Source organism: Lissotriton helveticus, chromosome 1_1 (genome assembly GCF_964261635.1).
Source record: "Lissotriton helveticus chromosome 1_1, aLisHel1.1, whole genome shotgun sequence".
Taxonomy (NCBI): Eukaryota; Metazoa; Chordata; class Amphibia; order Caudata; family Salamandridae; genus Lissotriton; species Lissotriton helveticus.
This window is the reverse complement of record NC_136057.1, coordinates 60,289,429-60,316,044: the sequence shown is the minus strand read 5'-3', so window position 1 is coordinate 60,316,044 and position 26,616 is coordinate 60,289,429. Positions and strand designations below refer to the sequence as shown.

The window sequence follows — 26,616 nt, the reverse complement described above, 5'->3', positions numbered from 1 at the left end:
TTGACCCTGTCCTCAGGTAGGTCGCCCCCCAGCCACCACACGGTCCTCCTGTGACGCTGCCCCGGCTGTGTGCTGTTTAGAACACCTTGCTCCTGCTCTGTTTCTTTAATTTGCCACTGTTGTACCCTTCGTGACTTCTGTGTCCCTTTTCCCCGTACTTTACCTTCTGTGCACTTCCTGTCGCTGCGTCCCTGCGGCCCCGCCCCCCGCTGTCCCTTTCGCCGTCTGCTGCTGTTTATTCTCACTTACTGCCTTCATTGTACTCTGTTGTGCCCTTTTCTGGCCTCGCCCCCCCGTAACTCGTTTTCGCCTTCTGTGTCCCTTCCCTTGTATTTACTGTTGCCACTGCTGGGCCCTCTGTGCCCCCTCCCTCTTCACCCTGTTTTTGCCTTCAGTGTCCATTCCCGCCGCTGCGTCCCTGCAGCCCCGCCCCCGCTGTCCCATTCGCCACCCCGCTCCCGCCTCCCAGCTGCTCCTCTCTCCCACAGCCCCTCATATGGAGGCCGCGCAGCGGTGAAGGGAGGGACCTTAGACCCTGTCCTCATGTAGGTCGCCCCCAGCCGCCACACGGTCCTCCTGTGACGCTGCCCCGGCTGTGTGCTGTTTAGAACGCCTTGCTCCTGCTCTGTTTCTTTAATTTGCCACTGTTGTACCCTTCGTGACTTCTGTGTCCCTTTCCCCCGTACTTTGCCTTCTGTGCCCTTCCCGACGCTGCATCCCTGCGGCCCGCCCCCCGCTGTCCCTTTCGACGTCTGCTGTCGTTTATTCCCACTTACTGCCTTCATTGTACTGTGTTAACCTCTGTTGTGCCCTTTTCTGGCCTCGCCCCCTGTAACTCGTTTTTGCCTTCTGTGTCCCTTCCCTTGTATTTACTGTTGCCACTGCTGTGCCCTCTGTGCCCTCTGTGCCCCTCCCCCTTCACCCCGTTTTTGCCTTCTGTGTCCATTCCCGCCACTGCGTCCCTGCGGCTCACCCCCCGCTGTCCCATTCGCTACCCCGCTCCTGCCTCCCAGGTGCTCCTCCCTCCCACAGACCCTCATATGGAGGCCGCACAGCGGGCGCCAACAGCGCGCCAAAGGCAAGCCCGTCTGTGTCCGACTGCGCCTGGACCACGCCCAGCACCAGAACCCCTGGCCCCCACTGGAACCAGGACACCCTATTGAGATACGACACAGCCGCCCTCAACACCGGATGACCACCCGCTTGCTACCGAGCCACCCCGAAGCGTACCCACGGACCCTTCACCTGCCTAGCCTGCAAATTCCTCAAAGGTACAGGAGGTTCCCCTGTTGTGTATAGCAGTGTATTGCATCAGAGAAAGATTTTAAGTCCCTGTCGTAAACGTAGCAGGCTAGGATCGCTGAAATAAAACTTATTGGGGGGTTCTTAGTAGGATGGTGGAATTATTCCACATATCCTTAGTCAATTTAATAACAAAAAAGAGCAGGCAACTAAAGTAAAACAACTAGTAGATACAAGGAAAAGTTTGAATGGTGAAATTTATTATCTTCCTCCCGGTTGGGTTACAGTCTAAAACATAGTAAAAAACAATTAAAAAACCACCAACAGTGGTAATACAGTGAATATAGGTACAGTCAAAGTAAAAACAGTCGACGTGGCGTTTCGGTGCTATTCAATCTTGACACCTTCATCAGGACACTAAAAACATTTGACTCCGTATCTACAAATTAAATAACATTGTTTTAGTATTTATTTTTATACTTTGTTAGTTCTTATTACACACACCTTGCTCTTTTTTATGTTGCCTAAACATAATCAACTAATCTTGACCACTTATATTAATTAAACTAGTTCTAAGAGAATCCAACATTAGCAAACTCATTGTGAAAAAGAACCATTGTGAAAAAATCATTGTGAGGAAATCCTCATTTCATCAAACCAGAGTTCTAATTTCAACCATAATCTGTTGATTCTACCCATAATCTTTTAGGGTCCACCCTCATGTTTCTATGTAATATTACTAACTGTACCTGTATTTTGAGCGGGAGAGCGTTTCAATTGCTTTCCAAATTGCTGTAAACTTCTCTGATAATTACAGTCTTTTGAGCTACATAAATAAAAGAACAACGGAACATTCTTATTTCTATCTTTTATTATCGATGTCTCACTGATTGTGCTTATAATAGATTAGATCATTATTTACCTTATAGATCAAATATAAGATCTTCTAAGTGCACGGAGGGGCCACCGTTGATAAAGGGAGTAGCTTCTTTAAGTATTTTGACCTATATACATAAAGATCACATATATATGAAACAATTGCTAATCCATGCTGGTTTTAAAAAAAACTCTCGGTTTTGAAAATTGCTGTCTCAGAATAGTACTCACCCAATTGTTTATCAGGTGGGTATCTAGATATGATACGTTGATGATAGTTGATCATCCGATTCTTTTCATGATTGGAAAAGTTGGATATCTATGGATATAAGTAAAAAAAGGGGGGGGACTATGTTCAAAATCTATGCTAGATATAAGTTTATCCACTCCATGTATGCTGATATAATACCCTTTTAGGAAGCTGTCTACGATATTATCTACAGGGGCATGGTGAGTTATATTTCTGTCAGCTTAGAGTATTCTTGGTTTGAAAGCTGGTTAAAGTCTATATGTATATATCTTGCTTAGTGCACTGAACAGTGCAGGAAACTATACTTTTCCTTGGGTACTAGGCATTAAAGATTTATTGTTAATATTATCCCAGGTGGACAGGCATTAGTTCTGCACAATTTATCCCTGTCATTAATATATTGTCAGGTAGTGCAGGTTAAGTTGGTTTACACCAACTAGGTAGATATCAATGGACAACTGCCCGTCATATAGACTGAATTACTCAAGACTACCTAAAGGACAAAGTGCCCTCCCAGTTTATTATCGTCCTAACTTGAAAGCCCTCGCTTACCTTTTGGTGAGTATTCGGCCTCCCTGCTCCTCCGTGCTGTCGGCTTGGTAATATTTTGAAGTATACGTTAGCCTCGTGGGATCGGCGTTTTTATGCTGCCGCTTCCCATGGTGACCCGGAAGTTAAGAGTCACGATAACTGCGTAATTTTAAAATGGAATATTTTGATGATTCACCCCTATGTTAATCATTTACATATGTTAGTGAATGATGGGGACACATTTTAAAAATTTAATAACACGGTCTAAACAGAAAGGACGGGTAAATGAACCCGGAAGTAAATTTACATCGATGCGCAACCACGGCGATTTAATTCTTCTAAATATGGACAGTAAAGGAAATTCCTTACTTTGTAATGGCATTACACAGTACATATTTGTGCCTGTTTATTCAAACTGAGTCTGTACATACACATTCTTACAACATAATTAATTTGTCGCAGTGGCCATCTTAGGTTGGGAGAACACGTATTTACATTAGTTCAGAGTGGGATGTATACCTCTTTGTTTGCCCTGAGTATGGATCATGTTGCTCGTGTTTATGATACATATAATAGTACTATATTCTCATTGCGGAACTCCGTATCTTGATTCTTATAATTTCAGAAATATATAATTCAGTTTAGACATTATTTTTCGGCACTGTAATCGTATGAATTCATATTATACAAATGGTATCAATAGTTCGAGTCTAAATCTAACAGCAGTGTATGGACATTCCTTCTATAGTAACAACAAGTCATAACATTTGATCTTTCCCCTACCACAAGAAGAAATTAATACAATACATTTTCTGAAGCCTGCAAATTCACCTGCCTCCGAACCTGCACCCCGCCCGCCGGACCTAATATCAACAACAACCACCTCAAGTGCATCCTCCTGAACACCCGCTCCGTCCACAAGCACGGCATCGAACTCTGGGACCTCCTCGACACAACAGCATCAGACGTCGCCTTCCTCACGGAAACCTGGATAAATGCATTCTCGGCCCCCGACATCGCCACAGCCATCCCGGACGGCTACAAGATCACCCGGAAGGACCGCACCAACCAAACCGGAGGAGGAATAGCCATCATCTACAGGAACACCATCAGCGTCACGACCAACGCCGAAGACACACTCTCCTCCGCCGAACACCTACACTTCCAGATCCACACCGACCCCAAGACTACACTGAGAGGGACTCTCATCTACAGACCACCGGGTCTGCGCACACAATTCAGCGAAACCATCGCCAACTTCATCAGCCCGCACGCCCTAGCCTCACCCGAATACATCCTCCTAGGGGAGCTGAACTTCCTCCTGGAGAACAACAACGACAGCAACACCACCACCCTGCTCGCCAACCTCGGACTCAAGCAACTGGTGAACACTCCCACCCACTACGCCAGCCACAAGCCTGACCCCATCTTCTCCTCTAGCAACCACGTCTCCTTCAGCCACTCCACCGGACTACACTAGACAGACCACAGCTGCATACATTTCACCTTCAAGAATACATCCCACCACCACACGCAACAGATCCCCCGCAGATGCTGGAGCAAAGTCATCACCGACCAGCTAACCACATCGCTGAGCCAGAACCCACCACTCGAGCTCACACAAGTGCTTCAAGCGCCTTGTCAACAAAACAGTGAAAACTCTTTCCATGGAAGAAGACAAAGCAGCACTAACCAGGAGATCACATGGGTGGTTCGTGATTCAAGGCTACACTAGCCCCCTACCTCAGCCATACCTCAGTACCAGCTTCTCAAGGAAGGTGAAGGAAGACTTCCTGCGGCTAAGGATGGGGGTAATTCCGTCAAAAGTACATCTACCCCCTTGGAAATGCCAGGAATTGACCACCAATTGCAGGCTTTGCGGCAACCCAACGGAGGACATGCTGCACTTGTTATGCAGCTGCAAAGCTCTAGACAGAGCCCGAAGGGGCCAACTAACGCAGCTCTGGAACCAAAACGGTGTGCGCACCCGCAGACAAGCCCTGTTGATCAGCTTCAAGGGAGATGATATCCAATTAGCCTGCAGTCTAGTGCGCTTCATGAAAGCAGTTAACACGATCCAAAATCCAGAACCCAGCGATTGAACTTAACTCAAAAAGACCTGCTTTTGCATCTTAAGAAAACTCTTTTTTTTGATTAACAAAGACTCAGAAAATCTTGAACTACTCTTTCTTACAATTACAATGTACTACAACAGTTTGCACGGGTCTTTTGTCCACATTTTTAACTCTCTTTAATTGTTTTTAACTGTTGATCATGTATCTACTCCAATGTTTTTTTCTAAAGAGTCATTGCAAAGATTTTTATTAATCACGCAATAAAGTTATTATTACGTTGTTATTACGTTGCATTAGAACCCACCAGTCGACACCCCTGACACCAACAATGCAGCCCAGAACCTCACACAGTGGATCACCAACTGCGCCCACGACCTCGCTCCTCTCAAGAACCTTCCAGGCAAGACCAGCAACAGGAGAACCACATGGTTCAACAACGCCCTCAAAGACTCTAAGAAATCCTGCCGAACCCTCGAAAAAACCTGGCGCCACGAACGGACAACAGAAAACATGACTGCCCTCAAGAACGCCACTCGCAAACACCACCAGCTGATCCGCACCACCAAAAGGACATCTTTCAAAGAGCGTCTGGACAAAAACACCCACAACAGCAAGGAACTCTTGAACATCGTAAAAGAGCCCTCCAACCCAAGCGGCAGCAACAACGACATCGCACCGTCACAAGATCTCTGCAACTCCCTCGCCACGTTCTTCACCCGCAAGATCACAGACATACACGACAGCTTCAGGACCCAGACCCCACCTCCAGCCACCGAACCAACAATCACACCCACCACCCTCAGCGCCTGGACCCCCATCAGCACAGAAGACACCACCCACGTCATGAACACCATCCACTCTGGCTCTCCTTCGGACCCATGCCCCCACCACATCTTCAACAAAGCCGACACCATCATCGCACCCCACCTCCGGAACATCATAAACAACTCCTTCGCGTCAGCCACCTTCCCAGAAAGCTGGAAGCGCACAGAGATCAACGCCCTTCTGAAGAAACCCACAGCCGACCCAAAAGACCTCAATAACTTTCACCCCGTCTCTCTCCTTCCCTTCCCGGCCAAAGTCATCGAGAAGACCGTCAACAAACAAGTGGCTGCATTCCTCGAAGCAAACAACTCGCTTGACCCATCCCAGTCCATATTTTGAGCCAACCACAGCACCGAGACCGCCCTCATCGCAGCCACCGACGACATCAGGACCCTGATGGACAACGGGGAAACACCGCCCTCATCCTCGTGGACCTCTCGGCTGCCTTCGATACCGTCTGCCACCGCACCCTAATAACCCGCCTCCACAACACTGGGATTCAAGGAAAAGCCCTGGACTGGATCACCTCGTTCCTCTCCGACAGAACCCAGACTGTCCGCCTCCCTCCCTTCCGCTCTGCAGCCACCAGGATCATATGCGGTGTACCCCAAGGCTCCTCACTCAGCCCAACCCTCTGCAATATCTACATGAACCCCCTCGCCGCCATCGCACGCAAACACAACCTCAACATCATCTCCTACGCCGACGACACCCAGCTGATACTCTCCCTCACCAAAGACCCAGCCACCACCAAAACCAACCTCCAGGAAGGAATGAAAGACGTCGCGGAATGGATGAAGCTTAGCCGTCTGAAATTCAACTCAGACAAGACGAGGTCCTCATCCTCGGACAATCCCCATCCACCTTGGACGACTCCTGGTGGCCCACAGCGCTGGGCACCGCACCGACACCCAAGGACCACGCACGCAACCTGGGATTCATCCTGGACTCCGCCCTCATGATGACCAAACAAGTCAACGCCATCTCATCCTCATGCTTCAACACCCTGCACATGCTCCGAAAGATCTTCCGGTGGATCCCCACCAATACCAGAAAAACGGTCACCCAAGCCCTCGTCACCAGCCAACTGGACTACGGGAACGCCCTATACTCAGCGCATACAGAATGCCTCTGCACGACTCATCCTTGATATCCCACGCCACAGCCACATAACACCCCACCTGAGAAACTTGCACTGGCTCCCCGTCAACAAGAGGATCATGTTCAGGCTCCTCACCCACGCACACAAAGCACTCCACAACTTGGGTCCCGAATACCTCAAGAGCCGCCTTTCATTCTACACTTACACCCGCCAGCTCCGCTCCACCAGCCTCGCCCTCGCCATCGTCCCACGGATCCACCGATCCACAACCGGAGGAAGATCGTTCTCCTACCTGGCCGCCAAGACATGGAACTCCCTCCCCGCACACCTACGACTAACCCAGGACCATCTCACCTTCAGGAAGCACCTCAAGACCTGGCTATTCGAGCAGTAACAGCACCCCCCCTCCTGTCAGCGCCTTGAGACCCTCACGGGTGAGTAGTGCGCTCTCTAAATGTCGTGATTGATTGATTGATTGATTCCCTAACTCCTGTATTGCTCTGCTGGTGCACTGCTCATTCGTTGGGGCCACACAGTGCATCCAGTGTGCTCAGGTATCTCTTGATCAACAAACAAAGTAGCAAACTTGCATTCACTTTAGGACCAGGATTAAGAGGCCTGATGCTAGGATCTCTGAAGCAACCCTTGTCTCAAAAGGGGTCACCTCAAGCAAAGCTTCCTCGCCATTCTGGTCAGTCTGTGACTCTCAGCTGGGCATCAACCACAATTTCTCCTTTCTGGTTTGTGACCCCGTCTTTCGCCCAAGACAGTGGCAGGTGTACACAATTCATTTCAGGGCTTCCACCTTCACTGAGGTTCTAGTTGCCAGCAATGCCTGTGCTGGTTATCTTCACCTTGGCTTCAAGCTGGACTGGTGCTGACGCTTACTCCCCAGGCTGAATCTGATGTCCGGGCCCCTCTGGCAATGGTTGTAAGGCAGCAAATATCTATTGGTGGACAGAACAAAAGGTCTTTAAACAAGGCACAGAAACAGTCTAGCAACAGAGAGGATAGTCTCAGAATATTTCCTAGTCTTGGGACGCCCTATATATTAGCAAGGCATCCAAGAACCCCTGTCATCTATCTATGAGAGTAAACAATACAACAGCCTAGACCTACTGGCTAGTATAAAAGGAACTGTTTGGTGAACTGACAAGAGTAATACATCACCCAATCCCATGCAGCCAAGGACATCTGTTCATTTACTAAATTGTGAGGAAAAGAGAAAAACAACACAGACATACCCTAAAACGTTACATAGGTGTATTCCTGTGTACTAATCTGAAAACCCTAAAAAAAGAATGTATTCTATACTTTTGCTCATAAACTTTACATTACTTGTACAGGACTGCAGACACTTCTAAAATAATTCTTCTTAATAAAAAGCACCTACATTGTACGCGTAGGACCATGCTCTCATGGTATAGGAGCAGCAGGAAAATCTAAAACTGCTAAGTTAACAGGGTTCTTACCTATAAAACAATATTTCCTTCAAAACATTTTTTTGCTAAGGATCATATGGGCATCTTTCCTGCATTCTATTTTTCATGATCCAAACTATGAAACATCAGCTCTAATAAGGACTGTCAGTTTATTTACACAGACTAGCTAATAAAAAAATTAGCAATGCCCTTGCAAAACTATGTAGCATGAGGGAACAACAATCTAGACTACCGATCCTGTCATAACAGGATGGGCAGAAACATAACATATATTTATTCATTTTATTTTGTAGAGGAGCTAGCCTCCTTCCCCCATTTTGACAGTAGGAAACCTGAAACAGGTTTCACTTCTGTCAACACTATCAACCCCTATTTGTAGCAATTGGGCATAAACAAAGTTATAGGAGGTATATTGCACTTTTGAAAGAGCTAAAAAAACATGAATTCCCAAACCCCAATCCTTTTAGCAAATGTACAAATGTAACATGAGGGCGAATGAATTCAAACTAAATTTCATTGCCTTAGCTTTTAAGCATTAGTGCTGTATAAATATGGCAAAGCTTAGCTGTTAATCAAAGTGCACATATACCATCATATATTTTTCTATCACATGAGTGCATAAAGTGCGTGCTTTTGCCAAAAAAAGTCAAACTTCTCCTTTTCTCCCTGTCCTCTTTCAAAAAGTTTCAGAGGTCAAAATGTCAAAGCAGACTTCGCTCTGGGAGCCATGACAGGCTTCTAAATATAGAACTGACTTTAAACTCTTACCAGCTGTCCTATTCTGTGTGCAAAGTATTCCATGCAGCTTTCCCTATTCAAAGTCACCCTGAAAACAGAAATCTGGAATGCAGCCTCATTCCCCTGTTTGTCAGTTTAGGGTTAAGAAAATAACTTCTGTTGGTTTTATAGATATTTTCAATTATAAGCAGTGTGCAGTAGCCTTTTCCAGCTATATAAAGGTCAGCTATTTGTTTTATACCTAAATGTATGCATTTACTGAAGCCTAAGGCAGTTTAAAACTGCTCTGAATGCACAATTTGTTTTTAAATTAGTGAATTTTGCCCAATTTCGACTTTGATATTTGGGGCACTTAAAAATGAATATCCTATATTTATTTTACATAATAGTCATCCTCAGAATGTTCTCTACAAATCCCATGGATTGGACATTAGACATATCTCAAGTAAATCCTTATAAAAAAGAGTTTTTTACGCCTGCGCAGAGTCATATTTCATATGCAAATATCCTCATTATGCGGTACAACACAACTTAAATTTAGTTTTAATGCTAGAAGGTCACAGTATGAATATTAAGCTTTATAAATATTAAAAAACGAATTTAAAAGCACTTATTTTTTAAATAATTTTTTCATAATTAATAAAACATTTTTAATAAAACCAATCATTTTTGATAATTCCACATATGAAAAGCAAGCTGCATCCCCTGCCTATCATATTTAGACACATTCATTCTTAAGCTTAAGTACAAAAGCCTAACTTGAAACATGAAAAGTTTGGCGCCACTTTCTAAAAGGACAGTCTTTATTGAACATCAGAACCACGAATATGCTTATAAAAAAAGGCTTTAGGTAAGGAAATCCTTACTTTAAATGTTTCCCTGTTATCTAAAATAATGAACCTGATATTTGTAACTTTTGAAAACAGCAGTCTGAAATGCAGGGTTTTACCCCGTGTTTAACTGACAAAATCCTAACTGAGTCAACATTCCTGTCTCTCCGTGGCCTACAATCAAAACAACAGCTGCTGCTCAGCAGTTAAAACACAACTGTTGGAAAGGTTTTAGTGTTGAAATGTAAGCATGGGGACAGTCTATTTAAAATTGAGGCATTTCAAGTTCTAAAAATGTGTGTGTAGTTCAGCAAAAATGTAATCAGATGGTGTGTTTGCCAGTTAATATCTAACACAATGTATCTAAGAAAAAGGCTGTAATATTTTATAATTATATATTGTAAAACACACAATTTCCTTTTTGAGGCCTATTTTATTCCTATTCAATGTGAATTCTAATTTTATCTTTTAAGCATTAGCAGTTTGTACATGTGCATAGTTACTTGCTCTATAAATTTAATAGTAACATGCAATTATTTAGTATATTATATGGTTCATTTCTGGATTTTTATTATTTTTATTTAATATCAATTAAATGACATTTTGCATAACAGACTGATGACAGCAAGAAAACACAAACACATTGAGCTCATTCCAGACATATACAGAAGGGGCGTTATACACTTATACACTTAGAACACATCAGACAGCGCGCTTAAGGCTAGCAAATATTTCACAAATAGCGCAATCGCTATTTATTCACAGACGTTCCACTAATGGGAAAGCCACAAACCACATAGACATTTAAACACACGATTAACTCACAGATCAACACATAGGACAGAAACAAAGGACAGCCCACAGTCTGTACCTAAACCAAACCATTTGTAAATACTAGTTGTAAGTCATATTTACAAGAAGAGCTTCTCAATAGTATTCCAAAAGACTGCAAAAAAACAGCCCAACAGACTTTTTTATTTCCAAGAAGCCAAAATACACTCAATTCACTAGCTTTTTCTGGCAGAACACCAAAACATCGCTCTGCATATCTCCATTTATAAACGTGCGCAGAAAACAATCCTTGTTTATATTATGTCCATATTTGAATTCCATGGGGATACAGAATCACCAAGGAAGAAATATGTTTTTATACCTAAACCTATTTAGGTATTCCCTCAAGGGAGCCGGCTAATTCACTTCACATCTCACTATGGTACCTCCAAAAAGCAACACAATTTTCGAAAGTGTGCTTGAAACAGGCATGCCAAAAATAGTGCAAAATATGCAGTATTATAATCAAAGTAGCGCTTACGGTACTCTTCGTACGTTGCGCCATTCAATTCAAATTCAAATAGAGATAAATCTCCTCATTACCTGCCTATATAAATTGCAATTTATATATATACATACATACATATTAACCAAAAGTTGGCTAACGCAAATCTAAGCCACAGTAAGTGTTACTAAACTACCTTACCAATCCAAGGCATCAAAACCAACAGCAAGTGCCGCGAACGACTCTTACCAAACAAATGGTTGTCCAAATTCTAACTGCCAAGTTCTGAAATACCTAACAGTTGTTTTTAGAGTACTCACGCCAAAAAGGTTCTCAGTCAGGAGTGGTAAAGCATCATGTGGAGAATCAAAATCAGAAATATACTGGGCTGCAGAGACAGAGAATCCCCAGAATCTCCGTGCATAGAGTACCTCCTCAGTAGAATCCTGTCCTGTCCTCCTCACTAGATTTCTGTCTCCTGACAAGATCATTCCCTTAGATAAGCAATTCTCTGATGAGTAACCCTGGGCTTAAAACTACGCTACGCTGACGGAGCATGCAAAGTTTGTACTAATTCGCACTTTGCAAATTGCACGTAGTACAGTACCAAAACTGTGCTTAATCACGTGGCGTAGCATTCAAATCATCAATATTCTCAGATGCTTTGATCAAGCAATTTTACATGCTTAACAGCATTTAACAAATTCACAAGAATGAACTTTTACGATGAAAACATTAGGTAATGAGAGAGCTGATGATTTTGGGGCCCCCCTAACCTAGGGGGAGTACCAAGCAGATGCATTGAACACAAAGAGCATAAACAAAAAGCACATTTTGTTGAACTTCAGTGGTGATCCTATCATTTTAGAACCACCCCAAGCACAGTTATTGGCAAAAAACAATCCCAACCAAAGGCCCTGCAAAGCATTATGGGACGAGATTAGCAGTGGGCAGTGAATATTATAGTATCAAATATCAAAATAATTCTACAAAGAGCTTCAGTTCACCTAGTTGTTACTAGATGTCCCTCACGAGTCAAATGCAAAGCATTGAAATTATTCTTACATCAAGCTGCAGTTCCACTCGTCGTCCCTAGATGTCCCTCACGAGTCAAATGCAAAACCATTGAAACCCTTTCATCAAGCATTTGCATTTGACTTGTGAGGGACATCTCGTAACCACCAGTTGAACTGCAGCTCTTTGTAGAATTCTTTTGATATTGTATACTATATAATATTCACTGCCCACTGCTATCTCATTCCATAATGCTTTGCAGGGCCTTTGGTTGGGAATGTTTTTTTGCCAATACCTATGTTTGGGTTTGTCCTAAGAGGATGGGACTACAACTAAATCGTTCAATAAGATGTGCTTTTTTGTTTTCAAGGCATCTGTTTGGTACTCTCCCTAGGTTAGGGAGGATCCCAAAATCATCACATCTCCCACTGCTTGCTAACTTTTCAGTTTCACCATTGTGAAAGTACTATATGCACTTTAGCATATAAAGATAGAAATAGTTATTTTATCATATCTGGTCATGTACAGGAAGCTTTTTGCAATTATTTTGCAATTTTTGCACAGTACTGACAAGTACACAGTATCATCAGCTACGATACGCAGACTAACTACGTGTACTATGCAAAGTTTAAAGTATACTACGTGAAGCTGCGTGTAGTGCTGCTACGCAAACTACGCCCAGGCTTACTGATGAGGTCCACATTGGAGCGCCATTTGGAGAAAATAGAAACCTTCTCAGGGGTCTCACTGATTCTTGGTCCTTTTAAACCAACAAAGAAGAAATTGGCACAGAAGCTGTAATATAAAAGTAACATCTTTATTAACCTCAAATGAGGGAGACTATGTCACACAGAAGCCTTAGCAAATGAATGAGGCAGTCTAAGGAGTACAGAAAACTGGGGCCTTATATATGCTTAGGGTTACATAGTCATCATAAGACCAAGGGGAAGTCCTGGCTCATGTAAGCATGCAAAATGCCTAATATGGACATACAAGATCTGCTTGCTCAACAAAATGGGAAGAGCTAATAGTGGCTGTTTTAGCAAACACATCCTGACATTTACAGACTAGAAACAGTTGCAAGGACAGCTACAAGCTCAACTGAGCATGTGTGAAGGTGGAAGATGCTAAATATAGTTAGTTTCTAGGCAGATTACAAGAGCAGTCAACAGTGAGGGAGGACAGAACACATGGCGAGCACGTGGCAGCACATGGCAAACAAGATGGCTGCCAGAAATACAAAATGGCTTTCACAAAATGGATAAGATAACTTCTAAATACAGGATGGCTTCTGCTAATGCTAACCCATTCGCTGTCAATTTACAACACTTTCATCAAAAATTCTCCCAGCTGATACCCAGTATGGGAAACCTCCAGCAATCGATAATAATCTTAACAACAAACAGCAGTAGGATCTAAATGTATACTTATACTGAAAATAACGCCACTGCTCCCACTTTCAGCAAGAAAAGCAATAGCGGTGGCTGTAGTTATATCTAGATCACATTATGCCAACCGAGTATGTGTAAGAATAACCAATATCACCATTCATAGATTACGAGTAATTCACAACGATGCAGCATGTTTACTATAGCATCTTCTGAGGTGGACACACGTCACACCAATATTAAAATAACAAATCCGCTCTAAGACCCTCTGCCTCACCTCTAAAGGGTTGAGAGGTCTGGTCCCTCACTTCATTGTAAACTAAGTGGAAATGCATACATCCTCCAAAACTTACAATCTCACTTGAATTTACTTCCTATTGCAAAATGATAGAAGATCAGATCAGGTGGACGTAGATTTGTGGTACAAGCTCCTTCCATTAGGATCTCTCTCCCGGCGAAATCCATTTTGAATCTAACGCCAAGTGTTGTCCCAGAACTCTAACAGCCCACAAGCCTATTCATGCTACATTCTTCCCTAGTCTGATTTGTCGTCTTCTCTTTTATGTATTTCTGATTCAGTTCCAAGAACCCCAGGTTGAACATACTCCCTTTATATGCAATGACATAAGAAGCATTTTGTAAATCCTTTAGAGGTTTGGTATGTTGGCGCGTGCTTCAGTCCCTGAACCGAATATTGCAAAAGAGAGCTGTACAGTGCAAGTGAGAATGATAGCGCAGTCTTGTCTGCCAGGGTATTATAAACCTTCGATTGCTGCAACTCTCTTTTTTAGGTAGCACAGTGTGTAATTTGGACAGAGCAAGGAACAGACATGGGGCCTGATTTAGATCTTGGCGGTATTCCCTCCGTCACTCCACGGCAGCAGCTTCAAGTACTCCGTTGAGTGGCCGGTATCCCGCCTGCTGTATTTAGGTGTGTGCTGGCTGAAACATTATCCACACCGACAGACTGTTTTCCATTTAATAAGCGGCACTCCACCCTGACTCGGCGGTCTCCTCTCCTGGGTAATGTTAGAAATGGGATCCCCGGCTGGCCAAGGCTCGCACCAAAACCAGTCAGAGACCACCACTCTAAGTCAGGGCAAGGGAGTTACACGCCAAGATAACCTCTGCTCACCCCCTTGGTAACGTGACACGAGCAGTAAGGCTAAACTCGGAGGCAATGTGAGTTAAGCGTTTGTGCGCGCACCCCCAGCAACAACACCCAAGGCCCACCACAAAGGAAACTCCACACAAGGTTATATATAAAAATAGCCTTTGTATTACACCAAAACACATTAGATAAAAACACACACTTTACAAGGTGCCAACAGGCACGGGCAGGATTTACAGGGGATATGTACAGGACAGGGCCACATGGACCACTGTCAGGAATATGCACTTTTAGTCTTAGAATACTTCTTAGAAATAGCACTTGGTACATAGAATAATAATCACTTTAGTACAAAATAGAAAACAGGGCACACAACCAGTAACTACTGGTAACAGGTAAGTACCATCTACGCAACCCTAACCACCTTAGGAGAATATTACGCAGGGAACCAGGACCTCACTAGCAACACCTGTACTAGTAAGAACAACCACCTAAGTATCACTATACTTTTAGGGGTATAGGCATGAACACATTACACATGATGCATCACGACATTCAGAGGTGTAGGGAAGAAAACACATGATGCATAAGCATACATTCAGCGGTGTAGGGAAAAGCACATGACGCATAAAAACACATTCAGAGGTGCAGCAAAGAACAATTGCGCAGAAATCACATAAGGTATAAACTCATAAACTGTCCCCAGGCCACTCGGCCTCTCTGGGGCTGGGACGGCCTGTGTCTCATATGTCAGGGCAGGCTGCAGGCAGCCAAAGAAGAAATGCTCCAGGCCTAAACGTAGCAGCTGCCCACTAAGTGCTGGGCAGCTGTAGAACCAATGGGGCCTAAAATAGACACCTGTGCCCTGAGATCGAAGGAGTCCCTTCTGGGGGACTCAAAATACTTATGATGCCCAGGAGCCTCTCGGGCTCTGAGTAAACAATTGTGGTACCCTGGAGCCTCTCAGGGCTCTGAATCAATAATGCCTCCAAGGCCTCGTCGGCTCGGAACAAGTGTTGGGCCTTCGGGGGACTCGAAATATGCCAATGCCGCCACTGACGGATCCACGGGGCTCTGAAAACAAAATCCCCCTTGAGCCTCTTGTGGGCTCTGAAGAAGAATGCCCCAGATCGTTGGAGTCCCTCGTGGAGGACTTGGGATAGACAATGTGACCCCGGGCAGGTGGTGAGTAAAAAGGGGGGGAACGGCCCGCTGTCTCCCGGGGCCGCTCTCTCTTAATGAGAAAAATGGCCCCTGAGCCTTGTAGGCTCTAAAACAAATACGCCCCACGCGTTGGAGTCCCTCCTCGGGGGACTCGAAACACCAAAATGCCCGAGCCTCACAGGCTCTTCACCAGTACCGGCAAAGGGCAGGCGGGGGGCAAATACCAGCAGGAGGGGAGGAGCGGGCACCAGCAATGTGCCCAACGCCCTCCTCTTCCAGAATGACCCCACTCACCGGCGGCTTTCTCTCAGTGCTGGTGCTCCTCTGTGCAGCGGCCGGACTCTGCGTGGTGCGACGGGCGGGGCTCTCTCACTTGCGAGAGCCTTGCGGGGGACCAGACAGCCTCTGTAGGCTTCTTCTGTGGGCAGCGTGGGGCTCCTCTTCGATAATGAAGCCCTGCCGGTACCTTCGGCCGCCTCTCCTTTCCTCGTGCTGCGGCGGCGAGGGCGGGACTTCCGGGGCAGGCTGGGGCACTTCCGGGTCACGCTAGGCAGCGCCCGGCAACGTTTTCGGCACTCCTGGGCTGCGGCGGTGATTCTCCCGGGTCAACGAGGGGTAGGCTCCCTCTTTTAAATCAATAATAAAAGCCAGGTGGGCACTCGCTTGGGCGGCACAAAACGGCACCAGGTCCCTGGCGGGGTGGGCACCCGCTAGGGATATTAAAAATCGGCAAAATAAGCGGGGTGGGCTCCTCCACCGCAGCTTCTCAAAAAGGGGGGATCCCCACGCCGGTGAATCCCTGGAGGAAGGCAGGATCACAGCTTTGGGCGCTAGGGGGCAAATCCAGTGCTCCCAGGCCGCGTAGGACATCAGCAAAATACAAGTAAAGCGCTTCTCATGCGCTAGGGCCCCCAAAGTCCTGCACAAAGTCCTTCAGGAGGTGGGGGTGGGCAAGGCTGGGCCCAGAGCCAGCTCACAGGGTCCTCCTAGGCAGGGAGTCAATCCCCAGTGGCGGTCCTCCTGGCACTCAGCAGCAGCAGCAGCCCCCCTCAGGAAAAGGATCCAGTTAGAGAACATTTTGTAAGGGGACACAGCCCAATTTTATACAGTAAAAACCTTTGTCTGGGTGCAGAGTGGGGAGAAACCAGTCGCAGCTGGTTTTGGAGCACTTTGTTTTCCTCAGCCACCCTTTCCATTCACTAGGCAGGCTAGGGTCATTAGACGCACCACAGGGGGCGGAGCCAGCATTGTGTGGGAAAGCCCAGCCCTATTCAGGTCCCAGGTATACTCCTCCCTCACATCACTCATGCTAATCTCAACACTCACCACCGGGGCAGACCCATCATGACTCATGGAGCCAGGCTCACCAGCCAGCTCCAGCCAATCACAAGCCAGACACAAATTACACAAACATGCCAACTTCTAGATGTGGCACTTCCACACTAGACACATTCATGCCGCACACATCATCGCGCAGCATTCAATCACACGAGTACGCACATACCAGACTCGAGCCTGCACACCCCACGCATCAGCAACAACCAGGGACACATACATTCCCCATGCATTCCTATGGGAGGGCAGGCCTATCTCACCACACGCACCAACCAAAAATCACCATCCCCAGGTCACATATAAAAAGCAAAAAGTTCAGGGGTGAACCTGCCAGAAGGGCCAAGTCCAACAGGTAACATAACTCTGCCTCCATCAGGCCAGCCGTATTCTGCCAAGCCTATTTAGATATCCCTGTTGTGCTGCAGTTTGCTGACAGAGTGAGTCCCTGGTGGAGTGGAGACTGGTAAGTACTACTTATTAATGTGTCCATACACATATGTTGTATGTGCTTCTAAATACATATGTACGTAGTGTCATGCCCCTTTTTGTTACATATTGAATGCCAGACAGACAACAATCCCACACTATTGAATGCACACCCACAGGCACCACAGCCACAATATATTTTTCAAGTGTCAATACAGATGTGTTCATTTGACCTTGTTAAATTGTGAAATGAGCACTACTGTATTACACAGGAGAAAAAAATTGAATGTAAGAGCAATCCAAAAATACGTAAGGCTACAGCAATTGTCAACACATGATTCATAGTAAGACAAATGTAAAAGTAGCTTACCTCTGATCCCGTTAACAACGGAGTCATTTGGCATCGTGGTGCTGTTGAAGCAGCAAAGGTGGTACCTGGATGAAGGGATTAAAGACAGAAACAGTAGTGGAAAATCACAAAAATAGTTACGTTTTTATTCCTCATTTGCTTTGATTCCAACTAAGATTAGGAGGGATTCCAGCCATTGTTGGTTCGACGGAAAGCTACGGCGTGATTAGCTTGCCGATCATCTTGGCTGGAGGGCCTCCAACAGCCGCTTCTGCCTCTTACGCCGTCAATTCAGTTGACAATTCTTGGCGGAGTCGGTGGAACTCTGGCGTTCTTTTGTCTATGGACCAGCCGACCTCTAAATAGAGTGGAGGAACCGCCAAGAAGGCATACAGTTAATGAAGTCGAAAAAGTGATGGCTGGAGGAGGAGCTTGGCGGGCATCCGAGATGGCCGCGTGAGCACAGCGCTCCCCGGACCCCCGCCACTCCCGGCATGATATCCTGAACTTATCCTGACTTTTTACGAGGATTTGTGTAGAGGACGCTGGGCTGATTGCCCTGGACTTTTTGAAATTTGATTTGGACCCGGGGTGCCGGAGTTACGGTGATTCGAACTTTCGGGCTCCGCCCTCGAGGTACGCCCGGGACTGGGTGAGGCTCTGTGGCTGTCTTGAAGTTGAACAACAGCGGCAGGGGGATTCGACTTGTGGGTCCCCCTCTTAAGTTTCGGTTTCGTTTCTGCCTCAGACTGAGACATCTGGCAGAGGAGCCTGGCCTGGGCTGGACTCGGGGCACGGAACGGTTATCGGGCCTTTGGCTGGTTTATTCTCCTATCTGTTGGCCCTCCTACTAGTGGTACCCTAGCTGCGGTTCTTTGGTCCCGAGGCCCTACTTTCCTGTGGCCATTCCATCGAGCCTGGTTAATCTTCCGGTGACGCAGTTCTAATATTGCTGGCAGAGGGGACCGAGAGACTCGGAAGACCAAGACGCCCCTGCGTGGGGGCCCGGTCCAGTCTAACGTTATGGACCGCTACACCCATTCCAAGGGGTCCCCCGGAGCCGCCCTGCCCGGATCAAGTACTGCTGACCACACTGTGGACGCGTCAACGGAGCCGTCCTTGCAGGACATCATGGGCGCCATTTCTGCCATGAAGGAGACGATAGGCCAACAATATGAAGCTTTGGCCCACAAAATCGACACCGTGGCCATTGATGTGAACTTGATTCGAGCTGACCTGTCGAAAACCAATGAGAAGGTGAAGTCATTGGATCTCAAGTCATCCAGCCTCATGGAAGACGTTTCGGAGATACAGACGGAGATCGGCAACCTTCGTAGGGTGAACGACTTCATGACCCGGCGCTTGGAGGACTTTGAGAACAGGGCACGTCGCTGTAATGTGCGCGTGGTCGGAGTTCCGGAGAATCCAGAACCTCACTCTGTTGATCTCCTTGTTGAGGACTTGATCCAGAACCACCTCTCTCCGTCTGGTCTGACTAAATTTTTCGCAGTGGAGCGTGCCCATCGTGTTCCGGGGGGCAAGGGTAAGCCGGGTGCCCCGCCGAGGCCTATTGTTGCGAAACTCTTCCATTATAGGGATCGGGATGCTATCCTGCAAGCATCACGTGTGAAGGGCCCGGTGGCCTTTGAGAACGCCACGGTGAACTTTTATCCGGACTTTTCTCAACAGGTCCAGAGACAGCGTATGGGCTTCCGTGGTGTCAAGAAACGTCTCCGAGACTTGGGGTTACGCTACGCCATGCTTTTTCGGACCAGGCTGCACGTCGAGTACAACGACCGAACCTTCTTCTTTGATCGGCCTGATTCTGTCAATGACTGGATGGACTCCCTGCCTGACCGACCTCCTGAGACTGAGTCCACCGCCCACCCGGGTGGTGCTGAGGGTGGTGTGGAGAGCTGAACAATCCGCCTACGCCTGGGCCCTCGTATAGAGTAAACTCTTCAGGGATTTTATGCCTCAGTGCCTCTACTGTTTGTGTGTTCTTCTCATTATCTGTCTTACTTGGGGTGGCGGGTGGGCCAGAGCCTTTCCTCCTCCGGGGTTCTTTTTGTAGAATGGGGGTCCTTGGGCGATGGGCACACTGCATGTTGGGGTGGCTATTTGGCATTTTGCAGGGGTGCAGGGTGTTTTCTTGATTGTTGGGGGGTGGGTGGTTGGGATGTTTGATGTTTTTGTGTTAGGTTTTCAAGGCGAATCAATCTTGCTTCTGATGTTTTTTATGTCATGCTCATTGCAGAGGGGTTTCGGCGTTGCTGTGTGGGATGGGGGGTAGCGGGTTGAGGATTGTTTCGTGGAATGTTAATGGTCTGGGAGATCGCATTAAGCGGAGTGTGGTGTTAAAATGTCTACGCCGTTTATCTCCAGATATTGTTTTTTTGCAGGAAACTCATTTGGTGGGCAATACTTGTCGTGCGATGAATAGGTGGGGATATCGCCTTGCCGCACATTCGGGGTTTACCACGGGTTCCAGGGGGGTGGGTATCCTTGTTCGGGCTTCCCTCCCCCTAGCTATTGATGATGTGATCCTTGATGATCGGGGGCGTTATGCTGTCCTCGTGGGTCGCTATGAGGGTCATACCCTCTCCTTGTTTGCTGTCTATGTGCCCCCCGGCCTACAGACTTCTACCTTTTCCGATTTGGGCCGTGTGTTGTTGAACCTCCCTGATAGTACTCTCTTTCTTGCAGGCGATTTTAATTCTGTGATCTACGGTCTACAAGATCGCTACCCCCCTAGGGATACTCCTTCAGCCCAACAGTGGCTGGGTGGGTTTTTGGACACGTTTGGTTTGGTGGATTGCTGGAGGCTTCTGCATCCTACCCAGCTTCAATACACCTTCCATTCGGGGGCCCATGGGAGTCTGTCTAGACTGGATTATTTCCTGATGCCCGCGGCGCAGATGCCGGCGGTGCGTGAGATCAGACACCTCCCCCGGGGCATCTCCGATCATTCTCCGCTCTGGCTTTGTTTTGAGTTTGGGGTGGAAGCGGCGGGCCGAGTGGCTCCTATTAACCCCTGGTATATTGCCTCCCCTGAGACCCGCAACCTTTTGACTAAGTCTTTAGATGCCTATTTTTTGGATAACGAGGGGTCCGTTTCCTCGGCGGTATCCCTGTGGGAGGCCTTTAAGACAGTGATTCGTGGGCAAGCCCTTTCCCTTATTGCTGACTCCAAGAAGGCTAGGAATCGGGAGGTGGTGGACCTTGAGATAGAGATTGCGGAGAGGGAGGCCGACTTAGAGTCGGAGGTCACCTCTGATAAACTCCACGCCCTGGGTCTGAAACAATTTGCTTATAAGTCCTTGGTCACGGATGCGGCTAGGCTGATGTTCCGGGAACAGCAGGGTCGTCTGTATGATGTGGGGGACAAAGCGGGTAAATTGTTGGCATGGTTGGATAAGAAAGAGAGAGCGAATCGTGTGGTGCCTGTGATTCAGTCGTCGAATGGTGTCGAAGTGACAGACCCGGTTGGAATAGTTGAATGTTTTGTGGAGTATTTTCGTGTGGTTTATACCCCTGTGTCTGGACGGGATGTCGCTGACTCTCGCCTTTTGTTGCGCGATATAGCTTTGCCCAGTGTTTCCGATCTAGACCGTGTCTCGTTGGAGTCCCCTTTTACTACGGATGAAATAGCGACTGCCATTCGTTCGCTCCGTTCGGGCAAGGCCTTGGGCCCGAATGGGTTACCAATTGAGCTGTACAAGCTACGCCCTGACAGGGTAGCGCCCTATCTTCGTGCCATGTTTTTGGAGTCCCGGGAACGGGGTATTCTCCCGTATGACCAGCGTCTGGCTACGATAGTCGTAATTCCCAAGGACGGGAAACCGCGGGACCTTTGTTCGTCTTATAGGCCCATTTGCCTGTTAAATGTTGAGCCTAAAGTCCGTGGCTAAACTCCTGGCGACCCGCCTACTGACGGTCATTAGTGGCTTGGTTCATCCGGATCAGTCCGGATTTATCCCACATCGCAACACGGCTCTTAACCTACGTCGTCTCCACGGTGCTGTTGCGAGGGCGGGGCTTCTGACGGAGCCGGCCATTTTGGCCTCGTTAGATGCCTCGATGGCTTTTGACACGGTCGAGTGGCCCTATCTTTGGGCAGCGCTCGAAAAATTTGGTTTTGGACCTGAATTTATTGGATGGGTGAAGTTGTTGTATGTTGAACCCTTAGCGCAAGTAGTGGTGAACGGTAGAGTTTCTGTCCCCTTCTGCCTTGGTAGAGGGACCCGTCAGGGTTGCCCCTTGTCTCCATTGCTTTTCGCGCTGGCCTTGGAACCGTTAGCTGCGTGGCTTCGATGGGAACCTTCACTCAAAGGGATCCGTTGGTCACCGGACTTTGAGGACCGCGTCTCCCTTTACGCGGACGACATTCTTCTATATCTTACATCCCCGCGTAAATCTTTGAATGTCTTATTTGATGTTCTTACTTCGTTCGGTGCTAACTCGGGCCTTGTTATTAATTGGGCTAAGTCCTGTGTGTATGTTCTTTCGGGTGTTTTGCCCCCTTTGCCGGCCAGATTTCCTATCCAGGTGGTCCAGTCTGGCTTCAAGTATTTGGGGATTTTTATTACTCTGGACCCCTCCCTCCGGTTTGAGCGTAATCTCCTCCCCCCGCTTCTTAGATTGCGACTGGATGTGGCCCGTTGGCGTAAGCTACCCCTATCTCCTCTGGGTAGGGCAGCTCTTTTTAAAATGATGTCCTTGCCGCGTTCCTCTACGCACTTCAGAATTCCTTTGACGACATTCCCGCTACTTACTTCAGAGAAATCGAGAGTCTGCAAAGACAACTGATTTGGGACGGGCGTCCACGTATAGCCCTTGCGAAACTTACTATCCCTTGGTACGACGGGGGCATGGCGCTCCCCGACATCAAGAGGTATTACTGGGCTGCCCAGCTATCGGCCATTAACCACGCGATGTACTCGCCGGGTCGCGATCCGGCCTTTGAGATGGATAGGTTCCAGTTGCCGGGAGGGGACTTTAATAGAGCGCTATATTCTAGATCGGCCGGGCGCCATCTTGCGGGCCCGTCCAGGGCTGCAGTCAGCGTGTGGCGCGCTGCGAATGTGAGTTTGGGATGGGAGAATCGACTGACGCTGGCGACTCCGCTTTATGCTTCTGAACGTTTGGGGTGTCTCTGGTCTACTAAGGGCTTTGAACGCTGGGATATGATTGGGATTTGTAAGGTGGGTGATGTTTGAGTGAATGGTCGCGTGAAGTCATTCCAGGCCCTTAAGGCGGAATACGACTTGAGTGATAGAGAATTTTTCCGGTATCTGCAGGTCCGGCATGCCCTGGCTTCGGTTCTGACTCCTGATGTGGCCCTGCCCGAGTCCTCCCCCCTTGACGATCGTATACTAGATGGACACTTGCCCGACAGCACTATCTCCCTCATCTACAAGAAACTGATTCATAATCGCGCTGATTTGTTGGTCCGACTCAGGGAGATGTGGGTCGGTGATGGATTGGAATTAGATGACGAGGATTGGCAGTCGGCACTCTCCTCTCCGAAAGAGGTCGCCATTCCCGCCCGTCTTCGTTTGGTGCAACTTAAGATTCTCCACCGGGTGTATGTGACTGGTCCGCGTCTGGTTGTAATGGGTTTTTCCCCGGATGGCTTGTGTAAGCGTGGCTGTGGGATGAGCGCTACCTTTATGCACATACTTTGGGAGTGTCCTGTGGTGGCAGCCTACTGGGTGGATGTGCTTGCGGTAATGACTGTAGTGACTGGTGTTGCCCTGCGGCCTGAGGCCCGACGATGCCTGCTGAACGTGTGGGAACCCTCCGATTACTCTGTGGCCCAGACTAGATGGGCGACCTTGGGTTACATGGTCGCGAAGCGTGACATTGCGCAGCTCTGGGGCGCATCCCGACCTCCTGACGTTTCGGTGTGGGAGGATAACATGGACTGGTCCATGTTCCGAGAGAAGACAGTCTATGTGGCTAGGGGCAGACCCGGGGCGTGGACGAAAATCTGGGGTCAATGGAATACATATCGTGGAGAAATTTTTACCCCTCCCTTGGTTGCCACCTCCGATGTTACCCTGTCTCCTTAGGCTGACGTTCCCGAAATTTTTCATTCTGTTCTAGGATTTTCCTGTCCTCCCTGCTCCCCCCCCCTCACGGCCTTACCGAGTCTCATTGATTTACTCTTGTTCTCCTGCTTAGTGACCTTCCCCTCTGCCATCCGGGCTGACTTGATTGCTGCACTCGCCTTGTTTTTGTGTTTGTTATTTTCATGTTTAATATAGAAAATTGTTGTATCCTGTCCTATGTCTGGAGCATTTTCATTCTATGATTCGGCCTGGCCTCGGAAATGATTGTTTACTTCATGTGTAGTGCTATGTGACTTAGCGGCCAGCCCGTGTGGTTGTAGGCCCATGCTTGTACTTTTTATATGATTGCTTAATAAAAGTTTTTAACCAAAAAAAAAAAAGTGATGGCTAAACCATACTGCCAAGATCGAAATCAAGCATATTGCCCTGGAAACACGTTTCAAATCAGTTTTTTTCATAATATAGACTAGGTTACAGGCATTGTGAAATTATAATGATTCAATTTTTTTTGGGTTTTAGAAATGAGCGATGTTCTCTGATCACATCACGCTTGGTGAGACAGGAAGGAGTATTTTGACCTAGTTGTCCTGTGATAACGTGTTGTCTTTTCTCTTTTCCTTCTCTCTGCAGACACTTCAGACTTGAAAATCAGAGTACCCGAATGGGGAGAAGACGGGCTCCAGGAAAGAAAGTGACAGCGCAGTGGTTACGTGAATCCGTAAGAGCCACAGTCCCCTCTTTACTTCTCCATAACGTCTCCACTTCGGGATCCCAAAATGATGCTCAGAGGGACCAGGACCAGGAACCACTTTTTGAGAACCTGCCTCACATTATCCTTTTATCTATGCTGGAGGAGTTGGAAGCCAAACTGGATAACTTGCGGAATACTGTAGAGGACGTACCTTCTAGAGTCGCTGGGCTGATTAAGAAAATCTGGATAGAAAAGGATCAAGGTTACCTAGATAATGGTGCAGTGTCTTTGGAGATGGTCTGTCCGGCGAGCATTAGAGATTGTACTGTTAGCCGGTCTCCTGCCACACCTCAACTGGACAGGCTAGTGGAACCGAGCTTGTGTCTTCAGCCAGTGTTCTCTGATGGGCATGCACCAAAGCAGGAGTGTGCGCTCTCTTCTCCGACCGATGTTCAAGGGCGTCCAGAGGAGCCAAACCTTTGTCTACAGCCAGTTTTTCCAAATCGACGTGACCCATGGGAGGACCAGTGCTTGCAACCTGGGTTTCCACATCTACACGAGTGGAAGCGAGACCAGTGCTTGCAACCTGGTTTTCCAGATGTACACGAGTTGAAGCAGGACCAGCGCATGCAGCCCGGTTTTCCAGATGCACACGAGTCGAAGCGAGACCAGCGCATGCAGCCTGTGTTTCCAGATGTACACGAGTCGCAGCGAGACCAGTGCATTCAACCTGTGTTTCCAGATGGAAATGGACTACAGCAGGATTGTACTCTATCCAGATGCCCTCAGACTGATCCTCCAGGCAGATCAATGGAGGCAAAGCTTTGTCTTCCTTCAGAATTTGTTGTTGGGCAGGCACCAGAGCAAGACCAGAGCGTACAGTCAGCATTCGCAGAAGAGAGGGAGCCTGATGAGCCCCTGAAGCAAGAACCATCCTCATTGTCTACTAATAGCTGGGAACAACATCAGAAACTCTGCACACACCCACTATTTTCTGAAGGACACGAACCACAGCAAAACCACTGTATACAACCCGCGCTGCCAGATGGGAAGGCACCAGACGAACACTTAGAGTCTGGTCTGTTGCCTTTTGGTGGCTTGGGGTCACAACAAACCCAGCATCTACAGCAACACTTATGCTTGAAGCATGAACTTCCTTATGCGCAGGATCCAAACGTGAACTACAAGCTGGAATCTATGCATCCTGAAGCACAGGAACCAGATCAGAAAGACAAGCTAGAACAGGCCTATGCAGATGCACCGGGTTCAGATCAGAACAACACGGTGGAACCACTGCACCCAAAGGAGCAGGATTCAAATCTGAACTACAAGCTAGAACCAGCCTGTACTGATGCACAGGGCTCAGATCAGAGCTACATACTCGAACCATTGTACCCTGAATCCCAGGATCAACATCAGAATTGCAAGCCAGAACTGCTCTGTCCTGAAGAGTGGGGTCAGCCTGTGCCTCCATCATGCATAGAACTGGATACAAATACTGCAGATGAAGATGCCCCCTCAGACTCAATGGAGACAGGACCAACACAGTCACATTTATTGCCATCCAAAACCACCCCAGGTATGTGTTTCGCTATACATGGACACGCTGAGTGCACTAACACATGTAACCTCTTTAGAATGCATATGGCCAGATTTTAGAAAATCTCTGAGGGGATTGATATGGTTTGGGTGGAACCCCCTGAGCGATACTGACCTCCAGAGTACGAGTACACAGGGTGCAGATGTGTCCCTGCATTCTCCGCCTCTGTTTCCACACAGGACTGCATTCTTCCTGTGCAGAAACAGGCCTGGTAATGGGACTCTGCATGAGACAAGTGGGCCAGTAGCTCTCGTCCTTCCTTGTCCGTACCTATTCC

At 47.4% G+C, this 26,616-nt stretch overlaps 1 protein-coding gene across 1 annotated transcript in view; it reads left to right on the top strand.

Moving 5' to 3' along the window:
• LOC144823551 (uncharacterized) overlaps positions 1-26,616 on the top strand; it is an 89,813-nt gene that overhangs the window by 9,717 nt on the left and 53,480 nt on the right. Inside the window, exon 2 of the mRNA XM_078682201.1 lies at positions 24,679-26,318. Within this exon, the coding sequence (XP_078538327.1) occupies positions 24,710-26,318 (1,609 nt within the window). The 5' untranslated portion in view covers positions 24,679-24,709. The remainder of the gene's footprint in view (positions 1-24,678; positions 26,319-26,616) is intronic.